General features: G+C 52.9%; 1 protein-coding gene and 1 long non-coding RNA gene across 2 annotated transcripts in view; one reads left to right on the forward strand and one right to left on the reverse strand.

Annotated features, from left to right (window-relative positions):
• Positions 1-926: 926 nt before the first annotated feature.
• On the reverse strand, positions 927-17,745 carry SLC35F6 (solute carrier family 35 member F6). The gene is made up of 6 exons (XM_042933470.1): positions 17,549-17,745; positions 8,964-9,036; positions 8,035-8,206; positions 7,566-7,778; positions 6,646-6,756; positions 927-5,079 (listed from the first exon to the last, which is right to left on the reverse strand). The coding sequence occupies exons 1-6, from the start codon at positions 17,623-17,625 to the stop codon at positions 4,610-4,612; spliced, it is 1,116 nt and encodes a 371-aa protein (XP_042789404.1). The 5' UTR covers positions 17,626-17,745; the 3' UTR covers positions 927-4,609.
• Positions 17,746-17,823: 78 nt separating this feature from the next.
• LOC122216528 overlaps positions 17,824-24,895 on the forward strand; it is a 32,911-nt gene continuing 25,839 nt past the window's right edge. Inside the window, exons 1-2 of the long non-coding RNA XR_006200948.1 lie at positions 17,824-17,908; positions 23,002-23,041. This is a non-coding gene — a long non-coding RNA (uncharacterized LOC122216528). The remainder of the gene's footprint in view (positions 17,909-23,001; positions 23,042-24,895) is intronic.

Genomic DNA, 24,895 nt, shown 5'->3' on the forward strand with positions numbered 1-24,895 from the left:
CAATGGAATCCTCCTAGAGAAACGACCCCTTTCCCTTCCTTTTACTATCGAGGATAGTACGCATTCAGGTCAAATGTACATCTGGGTAGTTAGAATAAAGGGAATTTTTATTTTCCACACGTTTTCTTGCATCTCCTCAACGTTCTACAGTTAACACGTAATCAGGGGAAAATGTCATTACAAAATCAGTGATTTCAGGGAACCCTTGTTCACTGATGGGAATGTAAAATGCTGCAGCCATAGTGGAAAACAGTATGTTGACTGGCCAAAAAAACTAAATGTGCAATTACCATATGATCCAGCAATTCCACTTCGGGGTATACACTCAAAAGCAGGGACTTGAACAGGTATTGGTACACTGATGCTCACAGCAATGTTACCCACAACAGCCCCCAATGTCCAAATAGATGAATAGATAAGCGAAATGTGGTACATACATACAATGGGATATTATACGGCCTTAAAAAGGAAATGACACGTTACAGCACGAATGAACCTTGAAGGCATTATGTTAAGCAAAGTAAAACAGACACAAAAGGAGAAATACTGTATAATTCCACTTACATGAGTCCACTTTCACGAAATTCATAGAAAGTAGGATGGTGGTTGCCAGGGGCCAGGGGAAAGGAGGAACGGGGAGTTAGTGTTTGATGGGTATGGAGTTTCAGTTTGGGAAGACGAGGAAGTCTGGAGATGGTGTGATACTGCACAACAATGTGCACGGACTCAGTGCCATTGAACGCTTAATAACGCTCAAAACGGTCAGTTTTAGGTTGTGTGTATTTTACCACAATTTTTAAAAGGAGGGACAAAAGGGGGCACCTGATTGGTTCAGTCGGGAGAGCGTGCGACTCTTGATCTTAGGATTCTGAGTTCAGGCCCCACATCGGGCATGGAGCCTACTTAATTAAAAAAAAGTGGGGGGGGGGGTTGGAAAAGGAGCAAAGTAAGGAAGGGAAGAAAAGGGAAGGAGCTGTACCTGGGGATACTCAGTGGGTCCACTGGTGGTGGGGGGAATGGGGTGAACAGCCTGGTCTAGAAGACCCACTCTTTGGTGGTGCCTTATGTGACAGAAGATCCGAGAGCCAAGGGCTCTATAATGTGAGCTTATTCTTTGATTGGCTCTTGTATTCATCCTCTCCATCGTTTCTCTAGTTCAGACTCTAATTATAATCAAATGTTGTTTTACTTGTCTCTACCTTTAGTGATCCTTCCACACAGCAATTTGGATCATGTCACTGCCTTGCCTAAACTCCCCATGGTACTCTACTGTCTACAGATTGAGTTCTGATCCCTCAGCAAAGTCTAAAATGTGCAGCACCATCTGGGCGCCTGCCCACCTCTCTGAACTTGACTCTGGCCACTTTTAGTGTTGCGTGCTTATTGCCAGGCATACTGGTCTCCTTACCTACGGTTCTTGAATACATCACTTGCATGTTTCTATGCTTTTTACAAGCTTCTCCTTTCTCCGGGAATACCCGCTCCCTCCAACCCCACCGGCCTGGGAGACTCCCTGCTCATTCTGTAACACCCAGCTCAAGTGGTACTGCCCCCTCTGTATCTCAAAGGCCTCTTATGCACGTCATGCTGTGCTGGAATTCTTTCCTTCCACATTCATCTCCTGTTTTCTTTCATGGGCTCACAGTCCTTGGAGCACATCAGTTCTCAACACAGTTCAGTAAATTCTGGGATAGTAATCCTTTACTAAAGACTCTTGGACAAGTGTTCCTAATGAAGAAGGGTGATTTATGAACTTTTATAGCTAGGGGGAACTCCTTGCTGACTTTTACGTTTTGAAAGGATGTAGTTAACATAAGGCCCGAAGGGTTCTGAACCAAGGCAACTATGAAACGAGGTCAATCTGTAAAGCAGGTCAGGGAGGTGTACATATTTGGCAATGCTGAGAACCTCTCCTTTTTATAGGTAGCTAAGGTCTTGAGAGGGTGTCCAAGGTCACCCAGCCAAGGTAGAGGTGGGGCTGAGGCACAGCTCTCTGACTTTGGATTCTGCTTCTTTCCTCTATACGAGGTGGCCCTTCGCTCCACTCCTCCTCCTGTCCTCGGCAGGGGTCAGAGCTTCTGACCTCTTTGAATGCTGTTTGCTTGTTAAAGTAGCAGAGACCTTCGGACAAAGTGAAGACAAAACAGAACCACTTGGCTTGGTCCTAAATCTCTGCCTTGTGGGCAGCTTCCTGGAGGAGAGGAGCCTGAGAGCTTCTCCAGGTCCCGGATGGCAGTCCTGCAGGAAGCCCCTGCCCCCCCAGCTCTCCCAGGACCACCCTGCGAGGGGGATGGACTGAGCAGTCCACCACAATGCAGACGCTTAAATTAAACGTCAGTTTGAACCGATGTTTACAGAAGTCTGTTATCAGTCAGTTCTGATTTGGGGGTTCAGAACCTTCACACCAAACTTCCACCATTCAGGGCCCCCTTACTCCACTGAAAATATTCCCCACAACCTTCCAGCTTCAGTGAGAGTGGTGGTCCTTACCCTCCCACCCACCTGACCAGCAAGGCCTCGGGAACTCCCCCTCCAAAGCATCCTTGACAACAGGAGAGAGTGAACCTACTGTCACCGTAAAATGTTCTTGAGGCATCTTGTTGTCTTAAAATAGATGGAGATTTTACACTGGCCTCCATGATGGTGAGTTTTAATAAAACCTTTCTTCCCCTCTGAGCAGGACCGATGCTGTGTGCTGGGCCTCTGCTGGGGCTCCCGTGCCCCTGGCGGACCACCCTGGTGGGCAGCGCAGCCTTACAGGACGCTCCACTGTGTGTTGACACTTTCAGGCACCTTCAATTTATTATCTTCTGTAATTTTCATGCTCATTCTGCAAGATGGAGGCTGGTTTTCCTATTTGGGAGATGTGAAGACCCAAGCTCCAGAGGTAAAGTGATTCACCCCGGTCAGTGGCAGGCCTGATGTTTAACCCTTGCGCTCCTTCCCTCTCATTAAAAAAAAAATAGTAAGATAAAAAAAGAGCTTACACTGCTCATTTCCCTTTTGTTTTTAAAAATAAAGCCTAAAACATTCTAAGGCCCCAGTTTTTTGGACAGGGCAGCTGGAGTCCCAGCACACTCACTCTCTGATTACACACTGTTCCCCGCAGAAGCTCGGGGGCCCCTGGGACTTGGAGTTGCTGATAGGGAGAGTCCCTCCTCACCCAAGAAACCGTAATAACCTGCTGATTCCCACACTGCCTGAAGGCTTTGCTTGTCAAATATCTCTTCCCCCAGAATCTATTTTAAGGAAGGCATTTGGTGTTTTCTTTTATGATGGAGCTGCCCAGAAAAATGGGTCTGAGGCTCCAGAGACTGCCACGGGGTGAGGAACTCAGCAATGAAGGGCTGCTCAGCTCCCCGGGGTCCCCAGTGCCAGTCCCCTCCCTTTGTGCTGGGGTCACAGGGAGGACAACAGCACACGAAGCTTCTAACCCAGCCATGGGAAAATTGCCCAGAGAAACCAGTATGGTGGGTGGGGCTGTAGGTCTGGAATCAGGCAAACCTAGCTTGGAAAGCTGGCTCCGTGAGGAAGTCACTTAACCCTCTCTGGGCCAGCGGTTTCCTCATCTGCATCCACCTGTCAGGCTGTTATGCAAAAGTTAAGCCTTTAACACATGCCTAGGATACCAGAGTTACTTTAAATGGTGGAGTCCCGGTAAATTCATCGCCCTGGAGGCTAATCGGTGGAGTCAGGTTGCTGGGGGTGGGGCTGAGGTCCCTGTGCTCCGGATCCCAGCCTGCTGCCAGATCGGATCACGTGGCTGCACGGCCAGAGTCCACAGCCAGACAGCCCTTTGCCAAACAACTCACATCTCTGGGCCTCAGTTTTCTCATCTTTAAAAGGGAAGGTGAAGAGATCATAAAAGCTGCTAGTAAGGGCTGCCTGGAACTCCCCTCATGATCTCTGCCAGGCAGGGAGGCCTTGAGCGTGTGAGCAAGGACAGCAGGACTGGCATGGGGAGGAGGCGCCATGGGCAGAGGGACAATTCCCAAGAAGGGGCGGCTATTACTCCTTTCCCACAGAATGGGCCCAGCTGAGTCTGGAAAGCACCGAAGCCACAGCGTCTACACCCGCTGCTTTCTAGAAGAGGACGCCGAGGCCCAGAGCAACCAGGTGATGGGCTGAGGGAACTTTCGCTGAGTTTATGGGACAGCCCAGCTAAAACTTAGGTCTCCAGACAGGGTTAGGGAATACCCTACATGTTTTAGAAAATATGGTGCTTAATTCTGGTTTGAATTTGCTTATTGACCTCTCTTCTTTGGAGAACCACGTTTAGCTTATGGTTCAGGAGGAAATCTTAGGGTTGTTAGCTCCTGCGATCCCACTTCCTGATTTAGTGCTAGGGCTGCAGGCGGGGTGGTGGTGCTGGGGGGAGCCTGCCAGGGGTGGGTCACTGCACCCAGGCCTGTGGGGGATGCAGGGGGTGGTGACAGAGGAGGACCTGGGTGTCTGGTGGTCTTCTGTGGCAGCAGCTGCCCCGGGGGTCTGTGGGGAGGGGCAGGGTGAGGCCTTAGGGACGGGGCGCTGGAGGCTCCCCAGCCCGTGTGGCCTCAGCCTCAGGGTGGACAAGGCGCATCCAGGTAGCAGCAGAGAACCCACAAGAGGCTCAGCTGGCATCGTTGATGGGAGTCCGAGAGCCGCCGAGCAGTCTCTCGTGCTCGCCCTCCTCTGCGGGGGGCCGGCCCCTGGACAGGCGGGCCAGCAGCGGCCGGTGCAGCCCGTTGTAGAGGGCGGTGCCCAACAAGAGGATGAGGAAGCCCAGGATCTGCAGCGGGTGGAAGGCCTCCCAGCCCAGCGCCAGGCTCAGGGCCCAGATGACGATGGTGCGCAGGCTGTCCAGCACCATGCGGGTGGTGGCGCTCAGTTCTTTGGTGACGCTGATGCCCGCGAAGTTGAAGAAGGCGATGCTGCTGATGTTGCCCAGCAGCGCCAGGGCGATGAGCGGTTGTCGGCCCACCTGGCAGAAGGCGTCCAGCGTGTCCTCCAGCGTCCCTCGCGGGTTTCCGCTGAAGGAGCCGGCGGGGATGTAGTACATGGGCACCAGCAGCAGGGAGAGGATCACGAAGCCGAAGAGGCCTGTGGGAGTGGAAGAAGTATGCGGCACTCTCTGCCCACCCCGAGATCCCCAGCTTAGCCCGCCCAGCAGGGGCTCCCCTGGTGTCCCTCCCGCCACCCCTCCCAGCTCCTCCCTCACACCTGCTCCCCCCTGCAGGGCCTGGGGCTGCCTGCTCCTCTGGAATTCACAGCGGCCTGCTGAGGGGGCTCTAGCTGCCCTCTTCCGCTTTAATCGTGTTTTCCGTCTGGACCCAGAGTAAGACACGCGTTATATCGTTACCAGTATATGTGTGCGCAGGCACGGATACGCTTGTATGCGCACTTTCACAAACCAACAGCCACCCTCGCAATGTTCTCTGGCTCTTTCAAATTCTATGGTATTCATTTAAAAAAGAATGGCCGCTGCCGCCGCTGCACTGCTCTCCCAAGTGTGGAAAAACACCGTTCTCTAATTCGGTGCCATTGGTCTGTGACCAGGAGCTGGATCTGAATGTAAATCAATGCGCTGCTCCATTCAGAAAGTCTTGCAAGGGAGAAAAAAAATGAGTGGATCCAAACAAACTGCTTGATGATGCGGTTGACTAACTAGTCGATGATCCAGCTGATTAACACTGTGCCAGAAGCCCTCGGCGCCCCGTGGGCCAGGCGCACACAGCTCCCTGACTGGCCCGCAGGCCACACTTGGCTAGGACTGCTCTATTCTGCCCTGCTGGTTTCATACCTTTAAAGCTTATCTGCTTTGGGAGTTACTTTCCTGCTCAAACACCCTTCACGCTTCTAGGCGGCCTAGATGGCTCAGTCAGTGAAGCGTCCGACTCTTGATCTCGGCTCAGAACATCTCATGGTTCGTGAGATGGAGCCCCGCATCGGGCTCTGTGCTGGAAGCGCAGAGCCTCCTTGGGATTCTCTCTCTCCCTCTCTGTCTGCCCCTCTCCCACTGGCATGTGCACATGCACACTATGTCTAATAAATAAATAAAACATGAAAAAATAAAAACCTTTGGCGGTTCCTCCCTGCCCATCACGGAAAGTCTAATCAACTTCCCGGACGTTCAAGGTTCTCCGGGATAAGACCCTGACCCATTCACTTCCTGATCACTGTCCCAACATCAAACCCATATCTCACCCAACTACTCCTCACTGGTTTCCACATTCACGGCCAGCTCCCCGCGTCTTCACTTTGTCTGGAGTTCCCTCCTTCCCACTCCTGTTGCAGCTCAAGTGCCACCTTCCCTGTCCTAAAGACACTCAGATGTGCTTGGCAAGTGACACATCATTTGAGCACAAGTGGCCTGAGCCCAAATGCACTGTCTGGTCCTTTCTTGCTGGCCAACTCCTCTACGGTGGGGCATGCATCCCCTTCATCCTCCACCTCGGCCCCCCTAGCTCCTGGCTCTGTGCATGGCAGGCGTCAGAATATCTGTCAACACACACGTGGTGAAGGGAGGGAGGAATGGGGGGGGGGTCACCCCCTCCCCGTGGACCCTGGCACCTTGCCCCGTGCTCCTGCTTGTGTGTCCCCTCCACGTGTTGCCCTCCGGGGTGTCCCGGCAGCAGTGCCCTGCTCCCAGCCCCCGTGCTCACATACCCTCAGTGCCAACTGCCCGCAGTGGGTGCACATTGTGCCTGTAGACGAACTTCTCCTCTAGCACCATCTGGATGGAGACGATGATCTGGGCCATGATGATCAACAGGTCCCCTGTGGGGGAAGTGAGCCAGGGTGAGACTGGGCTGTACGGGGCCGGGGGGGCAGGGATGGAGGATGGCTGTGGAGCCAGAGGCAGGGTGGCAGGCCCAGTGCAGGGTTAGACGGCCCACAGGGACACAACCACCCCCACAGCCCCTGCCTTTTGTAGGACACCATATAGTTTATGACGCAATCATGACAGTCCTATGCCTGGTTTCCTAGTCCCTGAGGGGTGGGGTAACCCCGCAGGGCAGGCACTGTCACCACTCTGGGCCGAGGCTCCAGAAGGCCCAGAGGCCTGCCTGGGACTGCGAGTGGCACAACAGGGTGATAAGCAGGTCTTTTGAGAAGCACAAGCCTTTGTGATAGACATTTCTGGTTTAGTCCGTCCTCGGAGGACCAGAGGGGTCCCATCATCATAGAAGAGGCTGCAAGGCCTCCTTTCTGGGACGTGGGGATTACTATGATGATGACCTTCAGCACTCATGCCGGGCTGGGTACTTAGTAAATGCTCAAGAGACATCCGTTCCCTTCCTCTCGCAGACCCAGTAGTTTGTGTGTTTATCATGACACAGACCCTCTCCCTCCTGACCTCCCCTCCTTAGCCACCCCTCTCTCATGCTGCTTGTGCCTCTGTGCACTCTATCCGCCACCTCGAGAGCAGGTGCATGCCCAAGTCGGCCCGTAGGTCCCCCATGTGCCCTCACCAAGGGCCTGGCATACAGAAGAGCTTGCAAAAGTCTGTTGACGGACTCTGTGCTTGGCTCCCAGGGAGGACAGGACAGGATGGGCAGCCCCTGGGTCCCTGGCCCTTGTCGTACCTGTGATCACTTCGCTGAGCTTGTGCTGATCATCATGCTTGCTCAGAAGGTCAGCCAGGCCGACAACCACCAGCCCCGCGATGGTGGCAAGGATGCCCAGCCACTGGCTCAGCGCCAGCCTCCGCCCCAGGAAGGCCACCGAGAACAGGCCTGTGAATATAATCACTGCTCCCCGCAGCATCTGGAAGCTGGACGCACTGGTCATGTTCAAGGCTAGAAGAGGAGAGACACACAATGTTAGCTCCCAAGGGCCGAGGCTATCTTTTCACTGAGGTGTCCTCAGGGCTGAAGACACACCTTGCACATAGTATGTACTCAGTAAATCTTGTGTGTGTGTGTGTGTGTGTGTGTGTGTGTGTGTGTGTGTGTGTAAGTCTGGGAGTGGGGCAGGAGTGAGATGAACTGGGGTGGGGGTGGCTGTTTCACCAGTGGCCCCTCGGGCTCTTCTCAGCCTGGCCCAGCTACTCACCCACATACATGATGCTGGTACCCGTCATGTCGCAGAGGGCTGGGGGCAGGAAAAGAAGGGGATTGAAGGGCTGCTGGGGATCCATGCTGCCCTCTGGGTGCCTCGCAGCTCTGCACCGGAGCAAGTAGAAGGCAGCCAGGCAGGAGAACTCTCCCAGGAACATGCCCACTGCCTGCAGGGGACAGAACCCTAGAAGTTTAGAGCTGGAAGGAGAATCACCTTTGACAAAATTTTAACACAGCCTTTCTTCAAACAAAAGCTTATCTATAACTTGATGCGTCCAACAGACAAAAGCAGAGCTACTGTGTGTGAAAGGCCAGACACTACCTCCTAGGTCTAAGCCCTCAGCTCTAGAAACATCCAGATGGGAACCTTAAGGCTGTGTACAGCTGGTCTGAAAACCATCAGGGTAGGCCAACCTCTGGTCAAGCTCCAGATTGAGAAACAGAGGCTCAGAGAGGGTTAAGAACTTACTTAAGGTCACAGAGCAAGTCTGCTGGCAGAGCTGGGGCTGAAATACTAGCCTCCCGCTTCCCAGCCTAGCGATAAGGTGCTTTCCATTTATGGTGTCTGCTCTATCCCAGAGGAGTCCGGGCTGCCCATGGGTGCAGAGCGGGCTTTGCTCCTGGGGTTGATGTTTTCCAAATGTGTCCTGACTTGGACGTGGGAGGGCTGGCCTTACAGCGTCCGGGGCAGGACTGCTCACCAGGACTTACGCAGGCCTTCCAGAGAGGGCTGTGCCCTCTGCCTTCTTCCACGGGCACTCACACCCTGGCGTCTGTCCTGGGGAGGGAGGGAGGGAAGGAGATGGTTCTCCTGGGAGCAGGGGAAGGCACCACCCTGGGTCAGGAAGCAGCAGGGCCTGGTGGGCACACGTGACCTAAGGCCTGGGTGGTCAGAGGTGGGGAGGCAGGGACGGGGCTAGATACCTGAAGGAAGGGATGCTGGAAGCTGTGTTCCTTGCTCCCTCCGCAGCCCGGGGCCACGAAGTTGTCTGCCCACCTGCAGCGGAGAGAGAGAGAAGGTCAAATCCTTGGGCGCATGCGGGCTCTGCAAGCCTGGCTCTGGGGCCTGCGGACAAGCTGGCTCCTCTCAGAGCCAAGAGGCCAGACTTAGGGGACTTGGCCCAGCGTGACACTCCCACTCGAAGGGGCCGGATTCCACAGCACAAAGTCTTTATCTAGGACTGTGGACAGGAAGCGGGGGCCTAGAAACTTTTAGCCAAAATACAGCATTTCCTCAAACTGGGAACGTAGCCCTGCAGTACCTGTGACTTTGTCACACGCACAAGTCACAGTTACTCTCATCAGCCCATCGGAGTCCTTGCGGATACTGTGAGGTGCCAATTACATCCATCGCTACTACAAAATTACGGCAATTAGACCTACTGCTTATAATCTTGTGTTAAGAAGCATATACACATATATTACTCTATCACAAATAGGATTTTTCAATGTTCTGATAACTTTACCTCAACATAAGTGGCTTTTTCTGTAATCCTATCCTTTATCTGCATATTTTAAAACAACATTCCAGGCTTTACCAGACTGTCAAAGGGGCCCATGGCACGAAAAATACCAGGCGCCTGTGGTCTACAAGGGCATCTGGGCCCTGGGAAATGACTGTCTGGCAGAGAGCAGCCGGTCACCTTCATATCACCTGAAGGGTCTGGAGGGCCTTTCTAGCACTGACTGTAAAGCAGGTGGCAAGTGCGTGGCTCTAGCAGAGGGGACGCCCAGCCGGCACCCTGGCAAATGGCATAACCGAGTGTGGCATGCTTCCCCAGCAACCCCAGGACCCCTCACGGCCCTGTGCCCTGGCAGCTACCGCCAATCATTCTGCACCGTCTGCCGTCCGTGCACTACAGCTCCCACCCCTGAACTTCGTTTTTGCTGGGCTTTGTCGTGTCCCTGAGGTCTAGTCTAACCTCTTCCATTTGAAAGTCCTTTAGATATTTGGAGACTTTTTCCACCTTCTTTTGAATCTTCTCATCTCCTGCCTAAAGAGCCACAGCTCCTCCTAACCTTTTAGTCCCCTGGCTGCTGACTTCTGGAAGCGTGCAGGTGGGCCCGGGCCCAGAGCTGGGTGATCTGGCTTGGACTGAGCCTGGCAGGAGGGCACCCCCACCCCCCTCATGTTGCATATCCTGCCGTTCGTCGACATGGCTTCAATTGCGTCTGTCATATCACAAGCTGACTCAAGCCAATGCAGACCCAGGGCAATGTCCTGCGGGCCGTGGACCTGCTCCTTGTGTAGCACCCCACGCATAGGTGGCGGCTGTCTGTAAACCGCAAGACCCAGGACTTTCTTTTTCTTAAATGTCCTTCCTTGCAATGTCTGTCAAGAGCAACCACACGGTAGTACCTAGCCCTACTCTGCTGGCTCATTTCTGCAACAAGGCCAAGGTCCCAAAAGGTAAGGGGAGGCTTTTGTTTCCTGTGCCCTCCACAGTGCTACAAGTATGGGCCACTGGTTAGGGCCTGGGTTTGACAAAGATCCTGGCCAGCCCTGGCTTCTCTCTGCCTTGAGTTTGAGGAGGGGACCAGGGAGCTCTTTCCCACAGCCCGGGGCAAGGGCATAAGGCCCGGATGCTGGCAGCATGAAGGGCAGGTAGAGCTCCTAGGCAGCCATGAGGGCGAGACCACATCCATTCACTGATCTGACCACATCCCAGGGCCAGTGAACAAAACAGGGCCTGGCAAACTTATCTCACAGTGAATGAGCGGGAGACCCCGGCACTCCAGAGATGCCAACAGGGGCAGGTAGGAGGGCCTGTGGTTCTTGGGAATGGTGAGGGTCAGAGGAGAGCTGAAGGGTGGGAGTTCTGACAGGACTGGTTGGAAATGTAGGGAGAAATCTGGGTCAGGGGACCAGGCTGTGAGCAGTCCCAGTACAAATGTGGCAAAGAAAGCCCCCACTACAGAAACCACCGGCTCTCTGAGGTCTCACTTCTGTCCGATTCGTGGCAAGTTCGGGCTCTTGAATCCCCGGGCAGGAAGGACTACTCTCATTCTGGGAGGACCTGGGGGTGAGGCACCCAAGTGTAACAGAGGAGATGCAAGGAGTAAAGAGGTTAGGCTTTACCAAGGTGTATAGCCAACTGCCCCAGGTCAAGTCAGAGATGGAAATTCCTGGAGCTGGAGCCAGGGCTCTGCCAGGAGGAATGAGGGAGGTCCTGCCAAGTCCGTGAAGGTCAGCCAGAAGCTCAGGGCGAGGGCATGCGTGCAAGCCCCTTCCTCATCATGGTACTACACCCAGCATACATGGTACGCTCACAAAGTGCCCCCCTCCCGCCCCGCCTCGATCTAGGGGTAGAGCCATCTCCCGGGACTCCCCCTGGGTGACTGCCTATGCAGCTTATAGCAACGACAACTCACATGTCTCACTGTGTGTTCCAGAGTCACTATCACTTAAGAGAGTGGAAGCTCGGCATCCAGCAACTTCTCTATCTCTGGACCCCCAGCTCCTGGCACATTACTATACGGAAGCTCCAACATTTTGTGGTCGGATAAATGGGACTGCCAGACTCCACCTAGCAAATAGGCAGGTACTACAGTCCAGAGGCAACGTCCTCTGGGTCCTAATTGCCCACTTGGGTGAGGTGCCACCTGCTGGTGGGGCCGGCCGGGCTTGTCCCCAGGGGTGGGCAGTGAGTGCAGAGCCGGCTGTAAGGCAGATGCTGAGCTCCCCCTCCTGCCCCAAAGGCCTTCTTTGCTTTCCCCAAGGGGTGGGTCTGCCTCAACAAGTTGGGGCTGGCAGTGTTCCCAGCTTGGGAAATGGAGTCCTCTTGTATCTGAAGGCTCAGAGCAGGCTTGCAGCCCAAGGGATTGGGTGTCAGGACCGGCTGCCCTGCCCAGCCTCTCTGCAGGCAGGGAAGAGTTCGGACCTGCAGGCACTTAGGGCTGGAGTCAGGCTTCTCGTCCTGGTCCTGAGACAGGCTTCAGCTCACTGTGTCGGCACAGGTGGACCCCAGACAGCACAGAACAAGAGACCAAAACCAGCTCCAGTTCGTGGGGGGATGACAGCAATGGCCCCTAGGGTGGGGTTGTTGTTTGCAAAACGCTTCACTACGTGTTTTTAGGAAGGTACAAGTCACTGAGCACCGACTTCGTGCCAGGCCTGTGCTGAGCACTTCACGTACTTCATTTTCCAGGCGGGGACTTGCGGGCTTGGGGTGGAGGGGTGGAGGGAGCCGGGCTCAGACTCACACAGTTAACAAAGGGCCGGGTCTAGCGCCAAACCCAACTGCTCACATGCTTTCCGAAGAGGCGGCAGGATATGTGGAAAGCTCACGACTTTTGAGCCTCATAGGTAGGACAAGTGAATAGGTTTCTCATTTATAAAATAGGGATGATGATGCCAATACTGATGAACTGTCAAAAGCAATAAATAATAGGAGATATGTAAGAGGTGGCCCATGGCGGGTAGTCAATGAAAGTCCTTTTCTGCCCCTTCTCCCTCTTTCCCCTCTACTGAGCAGGAGTCTCACCCCTCGTGTTGGGTCAACATTGCCTACTCTGCTCCAGCCCTAAAGCTTCTGGGAGAGCACCCATTCTCTGGGACCCACCCTGCTGGCTGAAGCAGGGGCGGCTGGAGGGGCCACAGGGCCAACAAGTGCCGATACAGGAGAAGAAACGCAACCATCATCTCAGGAAGCACCTTATTTGACAAAGAACCCGGGGACCAGAGAGGGCTGGCTTGAGGGACATGGGGCTCCTCGGGTGCAGAGGAAAGGCCAGCACCCAGGGGCCTCCTCCTCCAGTTCTGTGCTCCTTCCTCAGCACCTGAATTTCTCCCATCACCTTCTTATTCCAGATTCTTCCCACTCCCCTTGTTGAAGTGGAGAGAGGTCAGCTCTGCAGATGGGCCCTCTCTTCTCTCTAGATACTGTACCCTAAGGGAAAGCCACGGTCTCATGGGCAGGAGGCCTGTGGGACCCCGCAAGGGTCCGGCTCACGCTACATGAGTAGATGCCTTCTGTTGGCGGAGACTGGCTTCTTTTAGATGGGGTCTCGGCAGGCCGGTGGAGGGGGCGGTGTGGGCTCCCCGTGCTGGGGGTGAATCACTCTGGCATGGCCAAACTCAAAGCTCAGCATTCTGAGAAGCGTGCACAACCACGTGAGGGCAGGGGGTGCGGACAGACTGAGGATGTGGCTGATGGAGCTCCCTCGGACAGACCGGTTGTGCGTCCCATCCCCCTCACAATCTCTGCCACTTCCTCTGGCGCCCCCGGCTTGTCAAGCCTGGTGAGTCAGCTTCTTTCTCCTGCCTGGGATCTTTGGAAGGGCCACAGAGCTTCTCCACTCTCTGGGTGTCACAGTGGTTGGTAATAAACAGTCACGAGCCCTCTCATCTAAGAATTGCAAAATCTTCCTCAGTGGATCCCTTGTTTCTGGGTGGAAGGTGGGGAAATGACGCCCATTTTACAGATGAACCTGAGGCTTGGGGAGGCCCCACGACTCACCTAATCCCATAGCTTCCAAGCCTTGCAACTCTTTCCACTCTACATACGGCCCTCCTGAGGCTGGCAAAGGAACCCTCTGAAGCAATTATCCAATGCCAGCTCGTGGGATTTAAGGGTAGGGACAGCCACCAAGGCAAAAGTTAGAGCTGGCACAGAAAGGCCATATACAAGTCCTTCCCTAATAGAGGCCCGGTGGTTCCAGGCCTTCTGCCACCTTCCTGGCAGGGTTCCTGCACCAGGGGCCTGACTTTGGAGGGGAAGTCACCGCCCCCCCCCCCCCGCCCCCCACAGGCCCCTCCCGGGCGGGGTGAGCTTCCCAGTCTGCGGCGGTTTAGGTGGCGATCTGAGCCTTACTCAGTGAGTGTCTACTTGACACTGGCTCTTTCCATGCAGCCCCCCAGCGGGATTCAGGAAAAGGGGGCTCTGAAAGGGACAGGACCCCACAGGCAGGCTCTGGTTCAGACAGACAGCCCTAAGCAGTGCTGAGCGGGGGAAACGTTTGGTCTGCAGGAGACACATCAGCAGAAGGTCACGGTGAGGGGGGGCGAGGGCAGCCAAGAAAGGAGAAGCAGCTACTTCACCGGGAGGGGCCCTCTGCCAAGGCCCGGGGACAGGGCCACGGGGCCAACCTGATGGGCGGCTTTCCCTCCTGTGGGTATGTGCCCCCTGCCCCGGCCCCAGCCAGGGCAGGCCTGTCTCCTGCAGCCTCCCCAAACCTGCTGAGCGGGCAGTGGCCCCCTCCAGGGGAGAGCTGCCCTGTGGTCCCAGGACAGCAGGTGGCATGTGCTCAGCCACTTCCGTCTCTACTATGTTTAGTCTCCCCTGGACCCTGGGGACAGAAACGTGCTCCTTTTAACAGGCCAAGGAACCGAAAGAGGCTACTGGAGATGCAACGTGGGAACCGAGAGCAGCCCCTGGCTCCAGGGGGGAAATAAGCAGGGTAACAGCAGGATCCCCTGGGCTGGGACGCAGGCCTGCTGCCCAGTCCCAGAGGTCGAGCACTCTGGTGGCAGGGAGGGGAGCTGCCACTTGCGGGATCATAACTCCCAAGGGTCACGCTTGGCTGCTCTTGCCTGCGGAGATACGAGAGGAGATTCCCAAGGAAGAGCGGCTTTGGGTTCTGCAGCTGTGGAAGGACTGGGCTAAAATGCGGAGACCCAGGATGGGGCGCCTGGGTGGCTCAGTCGGTTAAGCAGCCGACTTCGGCTCAGGTCATGATCTCGCGGTCTGTGGGTTCAAGCCCCGCGTCGGGCTCTGTGCTGACAGCTCAAAGCCTTAAGCCTGTTTCAGATTCTGTGTCTCCCTCTTTCTCTGACCCTCCCCTGTTCATGTTCTCTCTCTGTCTCAAAAATAAATTTAAAAAAATGTTAAAAAAAAAAATGCGGAGACCCAGGCTCCCACTCTGACACCAGTCAGCTGGGCCACAAAAAGAAACTTCTCATGGGACCCCGACCACAGATCGTGGGAATGAGAATGGGTGATTTCTACGTTTCTAACAACTTGAAATGCCCTGAAAAATGAATAGAGAAGTCTCTAGCCTCATCCCATATTGATGGTGAAGAGCCCGGATTCTTGAGCCAGATCGCTTTGGTTCAATTATCAACTCTGCCATTTGACAGCTGACTTGAACTTGGGCAAGCAATTCCACCTTTCCATACCTCAGGCTCCTCATCCGGGGACAACGAGCATATCTCCTTCACAGGCTGGTTACAAGAATTCATTAAACTAACACGTGAAAGGTGGCCGCAGGAGGACCGGGCACGGGATGCTCTCTGGATAGCAGTTGCTTAGTTAGCACTGGCTGTGGTCACATTCTAGCCAGTCTGTCCCTGTCAGAAACTGCAGGTCAGAGTGTGAGTTCAAATTGCTAATTCCCATCAGGATGTACATAGTTGCTCTCTCACATTTTCTCTCTGAGGGTGTCCTTCTCACAGTCTGGCCTTAGAACAATGTTTGGGGCCCAATTCTGGTGGTCCATCTGGGGTAGGGAGGCTCCTGAGAGGCCCCACATCAGGTGACAGGATCAAAGGCTGGGTCCTCACATGGGAGTCTCTTTCCTGTCTCTGAGGCAGCCTCCAAGGGCAAGGCCTCCTGGGGCCAAGGATGCCCCTGGCCTCCTACCTGACCAGGAAGGAGCTGAGTTAGCACAGTTTACCCCAGTAGTAACTGGCAGTCTCAACTGTCCTTGGGGACAGAGGCCCTGGCAGACCCACGGCCACTCTGGAAGCACTTGGCTAAGGCCTTAGCTAGTACGACAGATGGGCAGACAGACAACTTGGCCGCTGTGTTCAGATCCTGAGAATGGGAGCTCTCATGTTGAGTCACCTTTACAGTTAAGGGCTCAGCAAAAGCAGTGACCTTCAGGAGGCCACAGGGCCCAGGAGACCAGCTCAAGGCACAGACACAGCCGGCCATAACCCAACCAGAGACAGTGGGGTTCACCCAGAGCTTTACTTCCTTTGGAGAAGGGAGGACACCGTGGTTGCCAGGCTGTATATTCTAACCCCTTCACCTCTGATTCTAACCATCTCAAGCTTTCTTTTGGTTGCTTCAGCCTCCTTCCCTGAGTCCAGACAGTGCCTTACACCCTGTAGGCACCTTATACATGTCTGATCAACTGAACAGGATGCCTCTCTTCCAAACTCTCCTCTGGAACATGTCTCATATCACTGATGGAGTGTGCTAGGAACAAACACCTCAAAAATGAATAGGAGATGACTGCCCCCCTCTCCCAGCCCTCAGGGGGCCTGGAACACAGCCCAGAGGGTGACTGGCATGCCTCCCCCTTGCTGTGGAGGCTGGCAGGGCCCAGCTGGAAGTGAGGTCTGGCTGGGAGAGGGCCACTGTCCACTGTTCTCCACGTGCACCTTGGAATCGGTTCAGAGAGAGGCCAGGATCTGGGTACTGGGGGCTCTGAGATGGTAAACAGAGGGGGCAGGAGAGCGCTGTCTTGAGGCGGGGGCAGAGCAAGAGACAAAGCACTGCCCAGACAAGGGGCTGCCTCCAGGGTCTCCTGTGCACTACAGAGAGGAGGCCGTGCTCAACCCCTCAGTCTCATGACAGGGCTGGGTCCTCAAGCCCTAACCTCCTCGGGACTATTACCTCTGTCGCACAAGCACCTCACCCTCATGCATCAGGGCTGAACCGCCCACCTGCCTTCCCTGTCTGGGTTAATGACACTTGTATTCTCGCAGGCAGAAACCCTGGACTGGTCATTGTCTCTCCATCCCGTGGGTCAGGGTTTATGGCTTCCTTCTGTACCTGGTCTCTCCCACCTGTCCCTTCCTTTCCTACCTCCCTCATCTGCTATGCAGCAGGCTTGGAGTGGTATTCCCTGCACCACACTACTCTTCATCTTGACCATCAGGTTCATCATACCATTTGTAACCTGTCACTTTCTGCTCAAAAGCCCTTCTTTGACTGTGGGATTAAGATGCGGCCTGGGCATTTGGGGCTGGTTACAATACTCTTCGATGTGACCTTGCTCTTGCCTGCCTCGACGTCCAGCCACATGTAGATATCCCACCGAAATTTCAAGGCCCAGCTGTAACCTCTCCTCCGTGAGAAGCCCACGGGGCACCCCTTCTCTGTCGCCTCCACGGTCACGGATTACTCGGCCTGCATGGGTTCTACCTCAGCCCGTGTGCACAAGTGTGGGAGTGCCCCTTCACCCCACCTCTGCCTACAGCTCTTGGAGAGCCTGCCTCCGAACCGAGCGTTGGGCTCCAACCCTCCCGTTTAAAGACGAGGAAACTGAGGCACGGAGACGGAAGGTGACTCGCCGGGATCAAACACTCAGCGATCAAATGAGCCGGGGCTTGGGTCCTCCAGCTGGCGACCCGGCCTCTGTCCATATTTCCCCGGGCCTCGCGCCCCTTAGGGGCCCCCAAATCGCTTGAACCGACCGGAGAAACTAGGCGAGCCGGTGAAGCCGGGAAAGGAGAGCCGAGGAAGGGGAGGGCGAGGAAGGTGCGCGGGGTCGCTGGCGCCCTCGCGGGCCGCGGCAGGTCCGGCTGAGCCCCCTCCCCTTCCAGCCAGGCCCGGACTCACTTGGCCGAGAGCGTGTTGATGGAGCCGGTGACGAGCATGAGCCCGGCCAGGAACAGCTGGTATTTGGTCCAGGCCATGGCGGCGAATGCAGGGAGCGAGAAACTGCAGGGACCCCCGGGACCTCCGCGTTCGCTCCAGGTAGCAGCTCCCGACCCCGTCACCAGGGGGTCTCGGGAGCGAGCGCTTCCGGGCCGGGCGTCACGTGACCAGTCCAGGTCCCGCCCCGCGCCGTGGCCCCGCCCCGCCAAGGAGGGCGCCGGGCAGCCGTGCGGAGGCGGCGCGGAGCCGCCCGGGGCGCGCCGGTCCCCACAGCGTGACGGTGGCAAGTTACGGACCCAGGTCTCCCCATTTGTAAAAGCGGTGAGAATGCATTGTTGATGTCGGAGCGTTTTGTAAACGGTTTAAAGAGATTGAGCTGAACGATGTCGGAGACGAACCACAAAGTGGAAACGGCCTTTTGCGAGTCTCGTCTGAACAGGGAAGCGCCCGGGAGGCCTGGAACGTGTCCCTAAGATGTGTTGTTCACATCTGCCAGAAAAGTGGCGTAGTCCACTTTTGGTCCCCGGGAGACCATGTTATAGCTGAGGAAACCAAATCAAAGCAAGTCAAGTGATTTGCGTCATTACGATCATGCTAGTGAGTGATGAAGTGGGGGTTTGCACGGGGGGGTCTTCAGTCTCCTTCAGATCCCTACCTCTGACACAGCCCCTCCACCAGGGCTGCCAACGTGCATTCCCAGGATGCTTCTCTGACGCATCCGTGGCAGAAAGACCTAGGTTTGGTTGCTGAGGATTTCCGGCTTTTAAGATGCTAGTCCTAGTTCTCAGCGCCCCCCACCTCCCATGTCCTCTGTTCTCTTCTCCAGGCCTCTAGTCTGCACCTCATGCCTGTCACATCACATGCTGGAGTGCAAAGCCTTGGGGAAACTGCTTAAGACCCAGGGGACACATTTTCCCCATTACTGCAGATCTTGTTACTCGAGGTGCCGAGGTGCCGACACAGGACCTGTCTGCCAGCTCCTCCTTCTTGCCCTAGCACTGCACTGAACTTGTGAAAATGGCCAGGGTTGAATCAGAAAAACTCTGAAGGGACTGCACCAGACCTCTTTATTGCAGGAAGACCTGAAAGAGAAGGTGCACGAGTGGGGTCCTGGACAAAATGTAGGTTACTAGGGGAAGGGCTTTCCTGGAGGAGGGAATGCCAGTGGGATGGCACGGAGGCACGAGTGGACATGGAGTGTGTTTGGGTCCCACAGACCTGCCAGGAACTTTTCTGCTTCCTTCACTGGAGCTTGCTCTCTTCTGTCAGCGGGAGACGTGCAGATACAGAGGAGGGTTCTTCCCAGCTTCTTGTCCTCAGTAATGCAACTAGTTTCATGTGACTTATATATTTTATTTATTTGTTTGCATGATTATTTTCATTTTTTAAAAATGTTTATTAATTTTTGAGTGAGAGAGCACGAGCAGGGGAGGGACAGAGAGAGAGGCGGGGACAGAAGATCCAAAGCGAGCTCTGGGCTAACAGTAGTGAGCCCGATGTGGGGCTTGAACTCATGAACCGTGAATTCATGGAGATGATGACCTGAGCTGGAGTCAGGCGCTCAACTGACTGAGCCACCCAGGCACCCCCATTTTACTTTATTTTGCAAGTTCATTTATGTAAGTAATCTCTACACCCAACGTGGGTTTTGAACTCACGACCCCAAGTCAAGAGTCGCATGTTCTTCTGACTGAGCCAGCCAGGTGCCCCATCATGTGACATTAAAAGGAATCCATGCAGTTATCAAAATATATTCACCGAGACGCTGAGGCCTGTAGAGGTGCATGAAGGCAGACAGGCAGACCACACCAGCTGGATCGCCCCATCCCTATTGGAGACAGTTCCAACAGGCTATAGTGACATACTGGATGGGACTCTGGACCATTTTCCCGACAAGCCAAGGGCTCTGTCCTGAAGTAAACATTCCTAATGACCAGTGGTGTCACCAGCCCGACATGATGTCACTAACAGCACAGTCTTTGTCTGTGTCCACAGCCACATCATACAATGAATTTTAACTTATCACAGTGTTCTGACCATTCATCAAGCTGCTGTCCCTGGAGCCCAGGAGACAGGAGGATTTTCGGGGCAAATATACATGGAACCCCCTAAGTGTCAGGCCCTGAGTCAGGTGTGGGGCCCCAAAGACAAGCAAGACAAGACCCCTGCCCTCCAGGAGTTCAGGACTTTATGGAGCACACGAGTAATCACATAGTAGTGTGAGTAAGAGGCACAGGAAGTTGGGAAGGGGATGGTTTCCCTAAGAGGGGCAGGAGCGAGGGCATGACAGTGATAGTGCTGTCCTGGACCAGGTGCCCCTGTCTGTGCCCACCTGTGCTTGACCTTAGTCCTCACAGCAGCCCCATGAAGCTGGAATTCTAGGGATATTTGAGCAGGGACTTGAAGGAGAAGCAGGATTGTTCCAGGTGGAGACGGGGGCATTCCAGGCAGAGGCCACCATGTGGACACAGTGGAGGTGGCCAGCCAGCCTTCACACTGACAGCCTAGCCTGGCTAGGCTGTTTACAGGTGAAAACTAGGGTTGACATTAGTGACCATAGGTGGCAGTGAGCCCAGGACAAAGGCACTGGGGTCACAGGAGATAGATTCCGAGAAAAGTAGAGAGGAATCTGGGTGGGTATGTTTGCAAAATCCTCTGGATTCTTATTTGATGAAATTCAGGGATAGAGCTTAATCCGTATGTTGGGTACAAATTTGCCACATAATTTTGGAAGCCCTGGTTTCCTGGGTTAAGCAACATGTCCACAAAGCAAACCTTAAAACTTTCTGAGCCTGCAGAAAGTCAAAGGTGGGTCAGTCTTCTCTGTGTGGTGATCTCGGCCATCAGAGGAACAGCTGTCTTATAATTGCTCAGATTTGATTGTCTTGATTAAAGGCAGCAGCTTCTGTGCTGTGAGTTACATGAAAGGGAAGAAATTTAGCAAATTTTTAGCAAAGGGAGGAAATTTACTAAGCGTTAGGGGTGCTCCTTCCACAGAATCCTGTGTGTGGATAGGCTGGTAGACGGACAGACATACGACGTTCTTCATGATCCTCTAAAGGTTGCAGAACCTAGAGGAATGGAGTAACATCTGTGCAAGTTGTCCTAGACTAGGGAAGAGAGAGAGGGTGGCCTCCAGCGGGCTCTGTCCCTTAGAGTAAATTGACCATGGGGTTAGTCGCTTAATCACTCAGCGCCCTACTTACCTGTCTGTAAAGTGGAAACAATAGCATTCAGAGCTTGTGTGCAAAGGGAAGGAGGACAGACGCAGAAGTGCAGTTGGAGGCCCCATGGGGAGGATCAGTGTAGCTGCTGTGAGGTCAGGGCTGGTCCAGCAGAGAGGTACACAGAAGGATCTGAGGCAGTGCATTAAAAAGCACTTCGCATGATTTGCCTAAGTGCGTGATCCAGGCTTCTGGCCGGGGACATTTTGAATCAATTTGCATTACCTCCAAAGCACCTCTAATTTCCGGAGTCAAATACAAAATGTGTCACTGCAAACTCCTGCATTTGTATGCAGAGCTTACTGCCTGCCCATGTCTTGTCTGAAAGATTGAACATTGTCCTGATCAATTTAATCACATTTTGGATGAGGAGAGTTACTTTACCCAGGAAGGGACAGAGAGATACATGGACAGGGAGTCCAGGACGGGCCTGTTTTGTTCTGAACAGGCTTTTGCTGTATGTCCTTGGGCCATTTCCCTCCTGGGTACTGTTCCCCTGCTAGAACGTGACCTCCCTGTGGGCAGGTGACAAAGACTTCTTTTGCTCAACCAGACTTTAGTCCTGAATCTTCTCCTAGGCTCGTATGGACACTTCCATATAAAATCCAGTTTTGATAAGAGCCCTGCTAAGTTAGTGTAACCAGAACCCTGTATTCTCCATATCTCTGATCGCCTTCCATACTTTATCAGATTCTTCATCCCCCACCATCTCCCAGGTGTCTGATCACCTGGGCGTGTCTTCAGCACGAATCCGGTTAGGTTGGTTTAGCCAGAATCCCCGTTTATCGCTGAGGTTTCTTCTTAGTCGTTTTCCATCCGCCGACCCCCTGCCCCCACTCCTTGGTTATAAATTCCCACTTGCCCCTGCTGTATTTGGAATGGAGCCCGATTCTACACCAAGGTCTCTTGTCCTCTAGCGCAATAGTCCTGAATAAAATCTGTTTTTATTGCTTTAACTACTCTCTGGCCCTGGTTTTTCTCTGACACAGGGTTAGGTGTTCAGGTGCCATCACTCACAACAGGGTGGGTGCTTTGGGGCAGCCATCTGAGGCTGGGAGGAAGAGGGCAGGGTCAGGTCCCAGCTGTTTCCTGGGAGAGCAACTGAGACAGTAGATCCCGTCCGACCAGACCTCACCTAGGAAGGGAATGTGAACGATCTATACTGGTGGAGAGGAGGTGGGTGTTGGGGTTCACCAGCTCTTTCCGGCTGACTTTAGTGGTTTCTATGGTGACTGGAGATGATTAGATTAGGAGTCACCTGCTCCTTCCAGCTTCAGACTCTCATAAGGTCATTCTCAAACCTTCTCTCTGCCTTTCTTCCTTAGCGTCTTTTTTTGGAGCCCCTTCCATCTGTCCTTTAGAGCCGGTCACTAGATCCTGGAAGCTGGTGTTTGGGTTGGTCCTCTGGGAGCATGATCAAGTTGGATCCCGATAAAGCACAGACTTCCAGTTAAATTTGATTCAGATCAGCAATGAATCATTTTTCAGTGTAAGCATATCTCCAAGGTTGTGTGGGAGGGTACATTTATACTAAAAGTGATTCATTATTTATTTGAAATTCAAATTTAACTGGGCATCCCGAATTTCATCTGCTCACACTGGCACCCAGATCAGTCCCCTCACTCACAGAGAATGAGCCATGATGGTGGCTGCACTGAATTGGTGTGTCTTAGGTAAACATCGTCCTTTGAATATGCTGCTGAGTAAGCCCATGATGTTTTCTTTTTCTGAGTCTGTTAAGTCTCTAAATTTACATCAGCCTCTAGGAAATGAGCCTCACACAGGGAACCCCCCAGGCTCCTGTGTTTAACACCCTTCCGGCTAGGGGTGAGGGCATCTGTAGGGGATTTTTTTTTTTAAACGTTTATTTATTTTTGAGACAGAGGGAGACAGAGCATGAACGGGGGAGGGGCAGAGAGAGAGGGAGACACAGAATCCGAAACAGGCTCCAGGCTCTGAGCTGTCAGCACAGAGCCCGACGCGGGGCTCGAACTCACGGACCGCGAGATCGTGACCTGAGCTGAAGTCGGACCAACTGAGCCACCCAGGCGCCCCTGTAGGGGATTTTTAAGACACAGACGGGGTTGAGCACTCTCTCGCTTTTGCATACGGTTTCCCAGGTCCCTTGCAGCCCAGACCCGGAGCCCGCATAGGGAACACCTCATCTAGCCTAATGTTCTTGCTTTTCAGGTTAGGAAGCCCAGGCCCAGAATGCAGGCGACTTGCCCAGGTCAGTAGTGAGTGACTTTGTGAGCTATATTTATTTATTATGTATTTATTTATTTGGATTCAGTTTTTATTAATTTAGTTTAAACCAGATCGTAATAAAACAACTCACCGGCCCTGTATATGCTTAATTTACATTTAAAACAATACAACCTGTGGGGGCACCTGGGTGGCTCAGTCGGTTGAGCATCTGAATCTTGATTTTAGCTCAGGTCATGATCCCAGGATCGTGGGACCAAGCCCTGCGTCGGGCTCCTGGCTGAGTGTGGAGCCGGCTTGGGGTTCTCTCTCTCTCTCTCTCTCTCTCTCTCTCTGCCCCTCCTCCCCCTCAAGTTCTCCCTCTCTGTCTCTCAAATATATATATATATATTTATTATATTTATATAATATATTTATATATAAATATATTTATTTTATCAAAATTTATTTTTATATATTTATATATTTTTAAATATAAATAAATAAATATATATATGTGTATATATATGTATATATATATACACATATATATATATATATACAACCTGTGAACAGACTAACTGAAAAAAGATTTGAAACATTTGGGAAAAATTGAACATGGGCTGGACAATGAGTTATTTCTAATTTTATTGGTTATATTAGTTTCTAATTGCTGCTGTAACCAATGACCATAATCATAGTGGTTTAAAACAATACAAATTTATTGTCTTACTGTTCTGGAAGTCAGAAGTCTGAAATTTAGTCACTGGACCAAAATCAAGAACTGTGTTCCTTCTGGAGGCTCTGAGGGAAAATCTGTTTCCTTGTCATTTCTAGCTCCTAGAGCCTGCCTGCTTTCCTTAGATCCTGGCCCCACGTCACTCTGACTTGTTTCTGTAATCACATCTCCTTCTCTGACCCTGACCCTCTTGCCTGAATGATCTAGGACACCCTCCCCACCACCATCTCAAAAGCCTTAATTTATTTTTTAAAATCTTTACTTATTTATTTTTTAAAGTAAGTTCTAGGCCCAACGCAGGGCTTGAACTCATGACCCCAAGATCGAGAATCACATGCTCCACCAACTGAGCCAGCCAGGTGCCCCTCAAAAGCCTTAATTCAATCACATCTGCAAAGTCCCTTTTGTCACATGAGAGAACATATTCACAGGTTTGGGGCAGTTACGACATGAATATCTTTAGGGGTCCATTTTTCTTCCTACCACATTTATGATAGAGGTGTCTGAATTATATTTCTGAAAAAAGTTCTTAGCAATTAGAGACGGGGTAGTCCCAGGTGAAATGATTTGCTTTAAAATGCTCTTGTTATGGACTGAGTATTTATTCCTGCACCCCCAACCTTTCCATTCATTTGCTGAAGCCTTAATCCCCAATGTGATGGTATTTGGAGATGGGGCCTTTGGGAGATAATTAGGGTGATATTAGGTTAGAGGGTAGAGGCCTCATGATGGGTTAGTGGCCTCATAAGAAGACATTTCTCCTCATGCACACACTAAGGAGAGGCTATGTGAGGACACAGGGAGAGGGTGGCCATCTGCAAGCCAGAAAGAAAGTTCTTATGAAGAAACAAACTGGGCAGCTCCTTGACTTTGGACTTCCCAGCCTCCAGAACTGTGTGAAATCGATTTCTGTTGTTTAAACTCCCCAGTCTACGGTATTTTGTTATGGCAGCCGGAGAAGACTAAGACAACTCTAGAAAAAGGAGAAAAGAAAAAAAAAAAATCCCCCAAACCAAACAGGGAACAAGAATGGCAGAAATTGCTGGTTGTGGAAGCTAAGTTTTGGAGACATGGGGCTCTTATACTATTTGAAAGATTTTCTGCGTGTTTGAAATTTTCCACAGTAAAAACAAATATGCAAGTTTTAAAAGAAATTTTAGA

This window comes from Panthera leo, chromosome A3 (genome assembly GCF_018350215.1).
Source record: "Panthera leo isolate Ple1 chromosome A3, P.leo_Ple1_pat1.1, whole genome shotgun sequence".
Classification (NCBI taxonomy): Eukaryota; Metazoa; Chordata; class Mammalia; order Carnivora; family Felidae; genus Panthera; species Panthera leo.